At 37.2% G+C, this 15,494-nt stretch overlaps 1 protein-coding gene across 1 annotated transcript in view; it reads left to right on the top strand.

Annotated features, from left to right (window-relative positions):
* LOC103619863 (transducin-like enhancer protein 1) overlaps positions 1 to 11,506 on the top strand; it is an 80,249-nt gene extending 68,743 nt beyond the window's left edge. The window contains exons 15-17 of the mRNA XM_017740440.1: positions 165 to 315; positions 732 to 808; positions 973 to 11,506. Of these exons, the coding sequence (XP_017595929.1) occupies positions 165 to 315; positions 732 to 808; positions 973 to 1,080 (336 nt within the window). The 3' untranslated portion in view covers positions 1,081 to 11,506. The remainder of the gene's footprint in view (positions 1 to 164; positions 316 to 731; positions 809 to 972) is intronic.
* Positions 11,507 to 15,494: the final 3,988 nt, after the last annotated feature.

Here is a 15,494-nt window from a genome sequence, read left to right on the forward strand (position 1 = left end):
AAACAGGGGTTATTTAGTTACTTGAATTTTGAACTACAGTTTTGCTACTGAACTACGTGAATTTGCCCTTATCTCTCTGTCTCCCTCTCCCAAATAATTTTAACTGCAGAAAAAAATTATCTGTAGGAAAAAATTAGAAGTTGTAAATATGGTTTAATTTTCAGATATTTTCCCTTGGTTATTGTCCTACTGGTGAATGGCTAGCTGTGGGAATGGAGAGCAGCAATGTCGAAGTGCTACATGTAAATAAACCAGACAAATATCAACTGCACCTTCATGAGAGTTGCGTATTGTCACTCAAGTTTGCTTACTGTGGTAAGTTGCCCTGAACATAGAACTGGAGCTCTTAATTCATATATTGCTGACTAGTTATTTCATAGTCATTAGTTATTACATCTCAGTTCCTTAAGTAATGCATAAATATTTCTGCTTTATCAATTCAAATGCACTTATCTACAAACAACCATCTGTTTATCTAGCGGCTGTTGTGAGGATTGATTCATGTGTAAAAAGCTATTTCTGTTTGAAGAGGTAAGAGATTTCCTAGTATGTAGCACACTGTAAACGCACAGAGTGTCCACATTGATTGTAAGCAAAAGTACTGTGTTGATTAGTGGCAAGAACTTCTATAGGGGTAATTAGTTAACAGATTTCATTGATGTGAATTGAAGACCCAAAATTTGTCAGACACGTCTTTCATGTTTTTTTAATCCTTCTGGTTTATATTCTAGGTAAATGGTTTGTGAGTACTGGGAAAGATAACCTTCTTAATGCATGGAGAACTCCTTATGGAGCCAGTATCTTCCAGGTGAGGATGATATTGCTTTTAATGAAAAAAAAAAAAAAAACCATGCAGAGTCCCAAGAGTGGACTTGGATATCTTCATATATGTGATCTACCCAAAATGGGATACTGAAATGAGGGCAACAGACTTCTTTTTAATGATGAAAAATATTTCTATTTTTCTTCTAGTCCAAAGAATCTTCATCAGTGCTTAGCTGTGACATCTCTGTGGATGATAAGTACATAGTCACTGGCTCTGGAGACAAAAAGGCTACAGTCTATGAAGTTATCTACTGAAAAATATGACGGGGATATTCTTTTAGAAGTTGAACTGGGCCAAAATTGTTCTTAATTGTAGACGTAGAAAGGTTTTGAATTTTTGAAAGGAACACAAGTGTTGAGGTTCCAGACCTTGCCATGAAACTACTCCAATTTTTCAAAATAGAAGGCAACATCCAGCAACTAAATATTGGCTACGTGGACAAGATGGAACACAGAGGCAAGATGGACAGATGTAGCCCAGGTTTTTGACATAATTTTTAAAAGCCAAGTCTACTGAAGAATGTTGGAGCCTTTTATTTTTTTTTTGTGACCTCATGCAAATTGTTCTCATTGCCTGAATATGGGGGATAAATACCTTTCTGTTCCTTGCAGTTCAAGTTGCATTCTATCCTGTGTAGAGCAGCAGTGTCTCAGATGAACTTGTTTCCTGGTTTTGCATCTTGTGATATGTTTTTGTATTTTTGTTGAAGGTCAAACATTTGTACAAATTGTAAATATATTTAGTTTACTACAGTAAAGGCTTTAGTACGAACAACCAGTCTTCCCCCTTGTCCCCTCCCTGCTTGCCCTGCTTATTTAAAATTAAAAATCTTTTGGGGATATAAGTACCTTTTTAGAAGCAAAAGCAAACACTATGTATAGTTTGAAAATGGTGTCTTATTCTTTATAACTATTCTTAGATTCCTTTATCATACTTCAAAGTAGTTGATTTGACATACTAGGGTATCAAGTCCAGTAGATACTGTCTTGTTCTACAGAAAACTTAAAAAGGCAGTTTTGTACTAATTATAGTGTAAATATAAAAATTGAACATTTCATAAAGCTGTTCAGTTTAAGTTCATTCTGATGTCCCATGTATATGTTCTTTGGCAGATACAGTAATATGTGCCTGATCATAACTCATTTGGTCATTTCTCTACAAGAGGAGGTGACTTCCCTGTCCTTTTTCCCCCAGCTGAACAGAATTCATGTGAGACTGCATTTCAACTAAGTACATCAGAGCCTTTATTCGTTAACTGAGGGTGTCTGTGATTAGATAAGCTAGATAAGTTGCACCCTTCATGTTTTACAGAGAAGTGGTAGTTAATGACCATTTCCTTTTTAAAGTCTTGTCTATACTTAGATACTCAGGTAAATTTAACTAAATTACCAAAAGTGTGAGTTTTACAGGGGATTGCTTAAAGACGTTAAATACTTGCAGGGTTGCAAGTGAAGTGAATTAACCTAAACTAAGTTAAACTCGCCTCTTAATTTCTTGTGAGAATATTGACTAAGAAGGATTTTGATTTTCAACTAATTCACTCTACAAATTAATTAGAATTAATTTTCCTGAGTGTCCCATATTATGCAGGCCTGTAGGCTCTATGTATTCATGCTGAGCAACTTTTTCCACTGTCACATCAGTGTGTGACATCTGTGAAGAGCCATGCTAAGCAGTCAGTTACCAAAGCTATGCATCTTCAAGTTTTCTTGGTGTACTCAAGAGCAATGGATGAGGAGAGAATGTGTTCACTTTACTTAACTATTATTTTTTCAGTTTAGCATGTTCTGCCACTGTGCGCTAGACAACAAACTTTGCTATTGCACTGGTGAGGGTCATGCATTTCCTACATTCTGTAATTTGGTTAGAATTTCTATTGCTAATGGAGAGTACAGATGAACAGAAGAATATCTTTGAACAACTAATTCAGATTACACAAACTGGCAGACAGAAGAGCTGCTTTCTCATTTTGCTAGCATTTGACAATGGCCTATGTCCCTGCTCTTTCAAAGACACATAGCTAGGAAGAAACAAGTTTGACTGACAGATGCATTGATTGGATAAAGAATTTTTCATCTGGGGGCAAATTTTATCTCAGTTAGTAGTCTGAAGAGACACTGGCTTTCTTTTCAATTTACATAACCATTCTACTGAAACCACTTTATAGCATGTAGATGTGTAATAGCCTTAATGGACTAACATTCATTTGGAATGTAGAATGTTACCCATTCAGGATAATCTGGTCTCCTATACATTTAAAATTAGCCTCAATCCATATGTATCCATATATATCTTTGTTGATTACTTTGCTGTTAATTTGTATCTGTATGAAATGACAGACCAGTTTAGGTGCTGGTCATGTTGCTTTCAGACATAGTGGGGCAAAAAGCAGAATCATCAGGCTTTTCAAAGAATTAACTATATTTGCTACACTGAAATACTGGGAAGTGCTATGCCATTTTTAAAAGGTAAAGTTTTAAAAAATCAAGTATTTACTAGATTATTGATTTTTACACTTTTCATATTGAAGTTTCTCTGAACATCTGGCTCTGCCAGTGATCATTGACTTTAGCAGCACCCACAAATTTGCTTTAGTTAGGATGTTTTTGATTTTTGCCAAACTGCTATCACCTTGGCTTTTACTTTATAGGTATCCTTTTGCTGTTCTCTGAAGTTGATATCAGAGGAACCAAGAATGCAAGTATTCTAACATATCCATATGAATTGAAAAAAAACCACAAGTGTAATCACATTCTTGGCAATCAGGAGGTTCAAAATCATACTGTTAGGAAAATCATAAAATACCTTATTTTCTTGGCTTCTAGAACGCACAGTGTGTCAGAGCAGTTATGGAATCAGAAATGTATGCATGTGAATGAATTTAATCATATTTGTACCATATATTTCTTGATTGTAATTAAGAAATTAATTCTTCCCCTCCTCCCCCCCCACCCATCATACCTACTTTAAGCCTTGGGTCTGAAAACTAGTGGATGCATCTGAAAACTTGTGGATGCATCATCCATACTTGTGGATGAGTAGTTCTCTCCATTTGTTGTTTCAGATTTCACTTAATGTTTATGAAACATCATGGGTTTTTTCATTTGTCAGACAGTAAAGCATATTCTACTTGCAGATGTAAGTTTTAATGAAAAGATAGATTCCCTGAACTCCTGGCATGTCTGCGTATGCAATTACCTACAAGATTTGAAACTTGTGGTGCTTGAAACTTCTGTAAGTTCTTGTAGCTCTGTGTAAAGTAGTGGGTGGAAATAATTGCTTGTTGAATGAAGAAACAGATCAACCGAGATCAGCAGCAGCAGAAAAGGCACTAGAAAAACGATATGGGAAAAAGAAGTACGCCAGTAACTATTGCGTAGGTAATTAATTTTTTTTTGGGGGGGGGAGGGGGAGGTCAGTTTAATTACAGTCCTAAAAGATACCTTTGGTTAGCCCTTTTTTGGGACAGTCTTTGTGTGCTGGGTGGCCCTCAGTATTCAGAGATGTCTGAATGCCGCTCTGGCAAATGCTAGTGCTGGATAGAAGCAGGGAGTCCTTACAAAAGACATTTTGGATGTCAGTGCATACAATAACTGATGAAGAGGGGATTTGTGGTAATACCAATTCAACTGAACAAAATTCTTTGCCAGCTTTAATATGTATATTTTGTATATGTGCACTGGCATAACCCTTCGTAAATCAATTGTGCAGAAAATCATGGTATCATTCCACACAACGTATTTGTCAGTGTGTCAGACTTTCTTTTTGATTATAATTCCAAGTAATGATAATTTCCCATGTTAGTCTACAAGCCACTGGTACCTGAGAGAGAATTTTCATCTACATTAGTTCTTTTTAACTCATTTGGCATTTCAAAGGCTTTTCTTCCTTTAAAGGAAAGAGGGAGCACTAAATGAATATGATTTTCATAGACCATTACAACACGTGTTATTTTTTAATATTAACATCAATGTAGAATCTGTCATCTAGTCTCATATATACTACTGTGTATAAATGATTGACATCATTTTTGGGTCACATTTTTGCATTGATGATACAAGTAGAATTTTCAGAAGTTTCTAAGTTACTGAAGTAGCTTTAACTCACAAACTGATTTTTGGTTTTGGTGTTTAATTCTTGGTAGGTTTTTTTTGTTTGTATTTTTGTGGAACGACTAGCCCACTTATGAGCCTGTGGGATTATGTAGTCTAGTTAGAATAATCTTTCATATTTTCTACTATATTGGTGCAATTTTGAGTTGATGGGGAAGTTCCACCATTCCATTAATTAAGGAAGGTGGATTTTAAAGTTTTTGGGCTAAAGAGAAGTACTGACTTCTGATTTTGCATTACTGATAAAGTGTTTACCCCTTAAATCACTTCACTGGAGAATGTGGACTGGCTCCAACTCTGCTGTCTCCTTGAAGGATTTTATTTTTTTCTCCTACCACAAGTACACAGAAGGAATTTGAGAATGTAGGTCTATGTAAGACTTCAGTCATAGTGTCCTGCCAGACAGACATGCTTTATTACATAATGGGGAAGGTGAAGCAACTCAGAGTTGAACCTAACAAACCAGAATGCAAGAGTTCATGGCAGGAAATAACACAGACAGAATCACATAATCACTTAGGTTAGAAAAGCCTTCCAAGATCTAGTCCAACCTTTGACTGAACATCACATGTCAACTAAACCATAGCATTATGTGCTGCATCTGGTTATTTCTTGAACACCTCTGGGAATGGTGACTCTACCACCTCCCTGGGCAGCCTGCTCCAATGCTTGACAACTTCTTCCATGAGAAAATTCTTCCTGAGGTCCAACCTGAACCTCCCCTGACTCAGCTTGAAGCTATGTCCTCTTGTCCTGTGCCTGAGAGGAGAGGCTAACTGACATCCAACTCGTTACAACCTCATTTCAGGGAGTTGTAGAGGGATGAGGTGTCCCCTGAGCCTTTTCTCCCAGGCTAAGCAATCCCAGCTCCCTCATCCACTCCTTAAAAGACTTATGCTCCAGACCCTTCACCAGCTCCATTGCCCTTCTCTGGACACATCTCAATGTCCTTGTCACGAGTGGCCTGAACTGAACACAGGATTTGAGGTGCAGCCATTCCAGTGACAAGGACAGGGAAAATCCATTCCCTAGTCCTGCTGGCCACACTATTGCTGACACAAGCCAGGATGCCATTGGCCTCCTTGGCCACCTGGTCACACTGCACACACATGGAAAATGAGAACATAGAAACACGTATATTTTAGGTGTAATCTAACATGCAATCCACGCAATTCACCTAGAATGAGATTTCAGTGTGCAATTTCACTAACTTCTGTTTCTCTGTAAAGTTGTTAAAATGTTTCTGTGTAGTTATTCAAAGACACTTGAGCTGTGTGTTTGAACTGGAAGTGGACATTTCTTTGACATCCATAAACATCTAACCACCTCATCCTAAGAGGAAAGGGAGTTAAATCACAGACAGTTCCCAACATTTACCATTACCTTTTATTTCTGTAGCTCAAGATCTGCTTCTAAGCAATTGATAATCCCATTTTCAGCAACATGCTCCCAAATGTCCCATTGCATCTTAAGTGCTTAGTGCAGTATGGTAGATTTTGCTAGGGAAACCAGACATGTAAAAACTGGGTGCTTGAAAAATCTATCTTACTGACATTTCTGTGAAATTTACCCAGAGTTTCTGCTCAGCTATATAGGAGAGCTCACACACTGAAACATTTTCTAAATCAGCAAAAAGTAGGTTTTGAACACAATTTAAGCACATGGGTGGGCTTGGGTTCTTTTTGTTTTGGTTTGTGTTTTTTTACTATTTTGTGTTGATTTATTTCTTTTTTTCTTCTGACATAAATTTAAAAGTATAAATTGAATACAACAAGAAAACATGCAGGGAAATCAGAAGAATGAATAATAGCCTTCAGAGGGCAGAATGTTGTTGAAGATGCTGTATCTCAAAGCAAAGAACCTACTGCTTCTGTGATACATTAATTCTTGAGAGTGCTGGATTTCTATTTCCTGGAAGCTGCAGTGCTGGTCAGAAAACTGAATACCAAAAAATTTCTGTTGTGGGGACAAATGTTATTTTCAAATCTGAGCAGTGTTTTTTCTGGGGTTTGGGGTTTTTTCCCATATTTCTTACATCTGGGTCTCACAGCTCACTCCTAGAAGCTGAACAACAGTCTGTGTCCTTTCTGGCTCTATGCTCTACTATGCATTAGTAAGAATTTAGTTGCCTATTGATGATACGTAGAATACAGGAAAATCTGATTGAATATTTTAGTGGATAGCTGCATTGATTATATTGGGCAGTGTCTGCTGTAATGATTTCCCTTACTAAAACAAGCACTCAGAGATAAGATAGCTGCATTATTCTATATTATTTGTACTTTTATTGTTTATAGAATTGCTGGTTTGGCATAGTTCACTCTTCCCAGAAAAATTCTGTGGTGGCTTCTGAAGTAAAACTTAAAATTATGAGATCTTTCCTCTCCTATAATTTCACATGTGATTTTGCCCATATTTTTGTAAGGTTATGTTGATTCATAGAAGAGATGCTGCAAGGAACACTAGACAGTTCTATTGTGTACAGCTTGGCAAGGATTGCCTTTGCTATGTTCACAGTACAAAGGTATAGTATCTCTCAAACCCTGTTTCTATCTGTTTTCTGCCAAAAATGAGTTTGAGGTGAAGATAACACATAGTCTGGAGACTAAGTAATCAAACATACTGTTATCATTATCCCTTTTGTATACTCTGTCATTAACACAGAAAATTGAGATGATAGCTTGTAACTGCAAACAATAAATCTGTTTTTCCTTCGAGCACTGATTTTAATGGCAGTTTAAAGAAGTTAACAAGCAGAATGAAGGGGTCATAAATGAAAGTTAACCCATAGCAGTGGAAGCTTAGAAATCCTTGTTACTTTCCTGGTAGTGAGCCTAATTTGTTTAAAATAAAATCCATCTGCTCATTTCACAGTCTTTGTCACATTTTCTTCAGTGATCCACAGTGGATTACCCCTTTACTTTAAAAATTGGCTGCAATTATGATAAGCTAGTAACTTATTTTGTGGTTTGCTGTAGCATGATATTTTGCAGAGCAAAATTTATTCTTTTTATTCTTAAAAAAATTAGTCACATATTGGGTTTTTTTGCAGTTGGACCCAATTTTTTAAAATTAGATTTCAAGTAAATATATAATCTGATGGCTTTGCAAATTCAAAATATTTTCTAATTGCTGATGACTCAGCCAAACACTACTGTTAAGTATGTAAATGTCCTTACTGTCAGCCTGGTATTTGCTTAGCATGCCATGCATGCAACAAAACTTTGGAGTGATTCAACTTTTGTGGCCGCATTAAATTTATTTACTGGAATAAGTTTCCTTTTTCATACAGAAATCAGTTTACTACTGTGCTCCTTTGTGTTTCCTCCTGAATATACATTAGATCTCTAGAGGTGTTTTAATGAGTTATACATACATAATGCTTCTAACTTTTCTCTGTCTTTCTGATTGTTAATTATGTGAGATGTGTATTTCTAACTGCAGTTGAGTGAATATTCACAAATATATGGTATAATTGAATTTTTGAATGTGTACTTCAAGAAGTTTATAGACTTGTATGGATAAATCATTGATTTTCATTTGTCAAATTCAAGATTTCCAAGTCCTGATACTCATGTATTTTTATCAGTGAATCTGTTTAAGGAAATACTTCTGGATTTTGAATGGTTTTCATAGCTTTTTTTATTTGTTTATGTAGATAATCTTCTTCGTTGAGCACAAGTTATTGACCTGATATTCTATTTATAATTCTTCCTGGTTCTTCAGTATTTTATCTAGCTGTAACTTATTAAAAACCACAAATATGAAATGGGGATATTAATGACAAGTGGTTTAAATGTGAGAGTTTTAAAATGCATGTTAGAATATTTCAACACTTTGTTCACTGTAATTTTACATTTTTTCATTACTTAAGTAATTAAAAAAAAATCCTTAGGGTTGAATTATAGTAAAATTTTATACATCTCAGTACTAATTTTGTCTCCCAGTGGACAGCAATAATTTAGATGGGATTGTTTTTACTCTACCTAATTTATTCTTGGGACGGGGGAAGGGGAAAAATATTAACCTTGCAAATTTTGCTAATTATAATAATTTCATTACTACTGTTAATTTTTTTAATAACCTCCATGCCTTCAGAAATTTGTTCTTCTATATTTTGAAGAAAACATACAGATATACAGGGTTCTGTAATAGAATGTGTTTACAGTATTTATCCCTTGGGTAAGCTATAACAGTAAGGGGAAGTACAGTGACAGATACCACTTGCAATAGTTGCTAGTGCTATGTGCCTTTGAATAATTTTCTTTAGTTATTAATGTTTTTTGTAACCTTAGGTGGGGTTAGCAGCTTTAAATCAGTTTCATTTCTGTCAAAGTGGATATGATAATACATTCTTAGAGCTTTACTAGTCTTACTAATTTTAGATGTGCAAGGTAAATCGTTGCATGGATGGTTTTGAACTGATTTGACTGTTCAGGTTAACTTCTTAGGCTTCAAAATCTACTAGAGTTAGAGGGAGAATTTACCAGTTATATTTGGGGGTTCTTTATTGCTTTCATTTTGTACTATATATGATCAGTGGGACTTTCTTACCACAATAGGTGTGCTCACACTTTTAATGTTCCCATAGTTTCCCCTGTCTGTTTCATTTGAATTTAGCTTACAAATTAATCCCTTTCCATAGGTGTCTGCTTTGCCTTAACAAGTATGAAAATAATCAAAATATTGCTGTTTGACAGAGACACTGTATATTTCTCTGTTTCTGATGTGGATAGCATTTAGCAGGGCTTGTCTAGTTAAAAGGCAGTTAAAATAGTAATCACACATGATCTGTGTCTAACTGTCGTTCGTAGAAAAAGTGCAACAAAGTGATATGTGGTGATAACAATTCAGAAGGAAAAGAATATGAAATTCAGATAGCAGCTTGAACGATTTGCTGTTAGCATGGGGCCCAATAACACTACAAAGCTATAAACTCTTTCTAGATTGCCCAGTTAGGTGGCAAAGATGCAATTTGTCTTTTCTGAAGCCGCCTGCTGCTTGCTAGCTCCATCTCCTGTCACAGCCTATTAGCTCCCCAAGAAAATTGGTGGGAAATTGCCTGCAGATTGTAGGAAATTGCATCTCCAGGCCCTGGAAGAAATGTAGGATAGCACAACACTGATCCTCCCAGAGCAGCTATTAATACAGCAAAAGCTGACCTTTGGCATGGTGTGAAACGACTTTGCTGAATAAAGACTGTATTATGTGTGGTTGAAGGAGGGAAGGAGTTATTATCTTAGCTATGCTTGTAGTCAGCCTGTTCCAGGAAGCTTAAGCATTAGCGGTAGGTTTTGCTGCCCCCCCAGCTCATTCCCATTGGAAAGTGGGAGAGGAGATGTTAGAGCCTTATACAGAAATTTCATTGTACAGATGGGCAAAAAACCATAACATATTTAAATTATGTTGGTACATATGAAATTCAGAGGTTAAGTGACAAAACTGAAAGGTAATTTATGAAGCTAATTGCAAAAATATTAATAGGTGCCTCTGTTCGGTTGATACTTGGTCAGACTAGGAACAACTTTTTGACTATTTCATTCTATTTGTATATACGTATCATGCATTTGATTTTGGAGCAGTTACAGTGAAATGGAATTGTTTTGTAAAAACTCATGGGATACACAAGACTTATCGTAGATTTTAGGATTAAATTCCTTGCTGCTAGGAAGCTCACTTCTGTCATGTTTAAACCAATTCCCCTCTATTCTTTATGGTGTGATATCTAATGAGTTTCATCCTCTGCCATTTCTACTAGAGCTACCTTTCTAATTTTGTACTTTACCTCAGTTTTATAGGGCCTTTCAATAAAAGACTCAACTTTTCTGTGAATCCTGAGAGAGGGCGTATGTAGAGTTAGTTTGCAACATAAAAATAAATGCCAGCATTTTCTTTGAGCTTGCAATTGTACTTAGTTGATTCAAAGCCTCCTGAGGAAGATATGGTTGTGAATTAGAATGGTGTATTGATTAGAAGTGAGTATGAGGAGAGCGGCAGCAGCAGGGAAAAAGTCATTTTGCAATCAAGAGCATTGCTGTTTTCAAACTCAGCTGAGATCTCTTGGTAACTGGCAGCTGCCCAGGGATCTAAGTGAAACCAATAGGTTCATTTCCTGTTGTATTAGTGTCCACTGTTGTAAATGAGCTAAGAGGGCTTATGAACACTTACACAGCTGATTAGAGAAAATTAGTGGCCTGCCTTATGGAGCTGAGACAGAAGCTGAGTATGGGGCAGCATGGCAAAAAAGGTATTGTGCAGAGTTCAAAGCACAGCTGAAGGGGATCAAGAGAACTTCATGGCTCTCTAGACCACTGTTTTGAATTCTTGTGATCATGAATGCACACATATGTCAGTCTGAAATGCTAATTCGTGGAGGCACTGTTTCTAAATTAGTTATAGCACCTTTTATGGAAGTTATGCTGTGTGTCTTTTCTTGTAAAACACAAATACAGGCACAGAAGAGCTATGGTGCTTGAGCCTTTATTCTGTATTTACAATAGCTGTTCATCTTCCAAGGTATTACATACTAATTGCATTCTCAAAATAAACCTTGCCATTTAGTAACAAACTGGGTTTTTTGTATAGTTCAATACATATATTGGATGAACAAAGAATATTTAGAGGACACAGAGAATCTTCCCTATTTAAAGGATACAGAAAATCTGCCCTGGCTAATCACTGAATTTGCCTTCTCTTGTAACTAACAGACAAACTAAACTGGGTGATACAGTATTCAGAATTTCATTTCTTCTGGCTGATGGCACGAGCACTGTTACCTGCATGCATACTCCCAACTTTAATGAGGCCAAGCCTATTATTCTACACAGATCAAGGAGATAACAAATCATTCTGTATGAAAAGCAGAAGCTTTCTTTTCATAAATTCAAAGCTGCAAGCTCTTGCTTTCTTGTGGAAAGAACCAAAATTCAGACTGGGCTGTGAGGAATTTGGAGTGCACCAAAAGCTGCTCTGGACAGTTGGATGGTTTAAAAGAGGATTGGTGGGGGGGGAGGGGGGGGGAAACAACTCTTGACAAACCAGTTATCGGCCAAGACTTAATGACTGGAAAAGTTGTGCAAACCATAAATAGCACCCTTTATCCTGTAGCAGTTGATGAGCTCCAGCAAAAGACAGCACACTAAACTGTGCTTGCATCCTTTTTCTGCAGATAGTTCAAAGAGAGTTTGTTGTCAATCTAAGCTCTGGTCAGTTCAACTTTGGTCAGACCATATTTTTCATAATGCACAATTACAGCCAATAACACGTCAGAAAAACAAAATTCAAGTTGTTTAATCAGCCTGATTTTATTTTTTAATTATGCTTTCCTGGGTAATGTTTCTCACTTGCCACATTAGAAAAATGCAGCTTTTTTTATCCATCTCTGTTCAAATTTCCAATATTCCAACTGCAGAACCATAAGGTGGTTCTAATTTTGCAGTATACTGGTGACCATCAAATTTTTTGCTAGTGTCATTTCTTCTAGTCCCAGCAAAAATTTTTACCTATGATTATTTTTTAAACTATTCATTGTACCCAGAATCATATTCATGTCATTCATTGAAAAAATTCACAACTTTTTTCAAGTTCTCCATCAATGGCTTCTACTGGGTGTTTAATTTTTATGAAACAGTTGATCTGAGTATTCCTGGACTCTACCATAATATCCTTTCTCCTGCACCATACCTTTCTGATACTCTAGCTGAGAGTAAACCGAGTCCCCACCATATTTTCTTAAGAATCTAACACTGTGAAACAAAATCCAAAATTAGTTTTGTCCATTTAGCAAAAAAGGTTTTATTTCTATGAACTATCCCAAAATTTTTATTTTATAGTCTATTAAAGATTCGTCTTTCTGCTAAAAAAAGGCACTAAGAAGGCATATAGCATAGCTACAGCCCTTCTAAAGGCTTTTCATGCTGGGATGGTGTAGGGGTGGGTTGAAATAGGGTGGAGGGAAGGAAGATGAAAAGCAAAGCCTCCCTTTTGAATCAATTGGACCATGAGTTGGGAGAGACCAGTGGCCTCCAAGACAGGGCTAGTAAAGGTTTGGAGGAGCAGAGGTATCATGTTCTGGTGGACTCCTAGTAAAGTTGGGGGTGGGGAAATGTAAGCAACAGTGTGCACACAGAGCAGTAGCTGTAGTTTGGCCTCCATCTTGCCCAGGCAGCCCCAGTGCTGCTGGGGATAGAGCTGGGGCTGGAGTGCTGGGCAAGGAACAGAGGGATGGGGAGGTGTAGGAGAGGGACCAGTGTTTAAGGCCTGTTGGGAGAAGGGTTGCTGGGAGAAATTCAGAGGAGGAGAGTGTCAGCAGTGGGAAATTTGGATCAAAAGACTTTGCATAAATCTCTTGTGGATGAGGATAAGCCCCAACATTTCTAAATAAATAATTTACAGCCCCATCACCAAGTATTTTTGTCGGTCTGGGCCTGTCCAGGACGGTCCAGGGACAAGTGAAGAAAAAGACCCAGAGTGAAGGGGTTTGTGGGGTGACACCAAGTCTTTGGCTGGTCACGGCTCCTTCCACTTGGGGGGTGTCCACTAACTTAACAGTGAACTTCTCATCTCCCTCATCTCCCTGCAGCAAACTGCTCTGCAGTGGATTTGAAGCACCCGAGGGAAAGGAATTGCACACCCTGGCTCTGCTGCCTTTCTTCAGCCAGGGCGAAGGACTTTATCTGGGGCTTGCTTACTGGAAAGGAAGGTGACTATGGATTGGATTGGAAAAGAACGTTGTTTTTCTGCCAGCAGGGAAGACTTTTCCATTTACAGAAGAAATGGAGATACATTAGAAATAGCACACTTGAGCCGCAATGAAGATGTAACACCTAAAAGGTAAGCCAAGACTCTTTACTCAATTGAAGATACTTGGGTGGAATATTACATTTGTGTTGAACCAAATACAGCAAGGCTGAACTCACTGTTGGTTGTTCTGAGTTTTTCTTAATACCCTCAGGAAAGAAGGCAGTGGAAGAGCAAATAACCAAGCAAATGTTTATCTGCATGTTTGGTAAGTTCCTGAGAAATGGTCTTATCTAACCAGGCAATGGCTACCAACTGGGTTAAAGTAAAATGTGCTTTTGGCAGAGACTTCAGCATTCTTATTTGAGACAGCTTGCTTGCAATTGTTCTAACGAAAATAGACTGTATGTAAGTACCATCAGAGGTCCTTCTCTCTGTTCCCAGGAAAATATCTTACTTGTAAGGAATTTCATCTTCCTGTTCAGGAACGCAATATCCAGAAAAGACTTAAAATGCCCAGTGCAAGTCTGTTGATTATTAACTCTTGATAAGTCAAACTGGAGACTTCGGAACCTGGATATAGAGCAAGAAACAGATGACGTATTTGCCCAGAGGAAGGCTCTGCTGCCTTTTTTAGCATGATGTAACTATAATACGACATTACAAATTCCTGTTTTGAAACTAATACAGGCCCATGTCACAAAGTGCTGAATATTGTATGGCATTTACCTCCAAAAAAAACCACCATCCTTTGGTAATCTTACTGAAAATTCTTTGCTGTCTAATTTTTTGAAATAATACAGAAAATTGCAGGTATTGTTCAAAATCATTGTTGCTTTTCTAAGTCTGCTACCATAGAAATCCTTGAAAGTGGGTTTTATATTTATGTGAGTTGTTATTCTCATGTGTAGTGACAGAATAGTGTTCTGCCATGTTGCTTTCAAATGTTCCACAATATGTACTATAGCAGTGTCTTCACCACTACACTGCTTTTGTAAGTCAAAGACTTATAATAGCAATTTCCCATGCTTTCATCCAAAGCCTGAAAATATGCCTCGAGCAAGACATTCAATCAAAAGTAAAACATTGTCCAGCTCCTTGGGAGGTAGCTTGCTGCTATGCCAATGTGAAGAAATTCATATTACAAAAGTAAAATGAAAGAAAACAGAAATTAAACAGTAAGAGCAGCTTCAGCTCTGAGCAATTGTCTGAGTATCCCACAGCAATCAAGTTCTCCCTTTCAGAAGAACAGCTTTAATTTGATCTTACTTTCACTGATTTATTTTCTGCTTCAGTTTTGAGCTTTTTAAAGGAAGAGTTTCCTTTTTCCAGTATCTCTAATTGGAGATTTGGAAGACCTTCCTAACATCTGTAACTCTTCTACTCTTTTTTCTTCCTTGATGTTTGTCTTGCGGTTGCACACAAGCAAAATATCCATTTCTCTCTTACCCAGTCCTGAGGAATTAGTGTGGTGAGTGGGTTGAGCTGCTGGACTATTCTGCATGAACAGGTAAATTAGGACTAACCTCTTTAGATGAAACTAGTTAAAAATGGGTTTAAATCTCAATCTTCTGGCTGTTGGCAGCTTAGGAGGCCACAGTGGTTAGTATCTAGTTGTACTGGCAGAAGAAACTTTTTTGTTATTTCTGCTAGCTTTGCAATGAATGTAATTTTGTGCAATCAATATGTGCTTGATTTCCCACTGCGGGTGGAGGGAGGTCGTCTCGTAACTACCAATTCAAGCATCCAGCAGGAAATTTATTGGGAAAAGAACCACAACAAAACCACCACAACCAAACCAAACAAATGACTGGAAA

The sequence above is a fragment of the Corvus brachyrhynchos genome, unplaced genomic scaffold (assembly GCF_000691975.1).
Source record: "Corvus brachyrhynchos isolate BGI_N302 unplaced genomic scaffold, ASM69197v1 scaffold37, whole genome shotgun sequence".
Classification (NCBI taxonomy): domain Eukaryota; kingdom Metazoa; phylum Chordata; class Aves; order Passeriformes; family Corvidae; genus Corvus; species Corvus brachyrhynchos.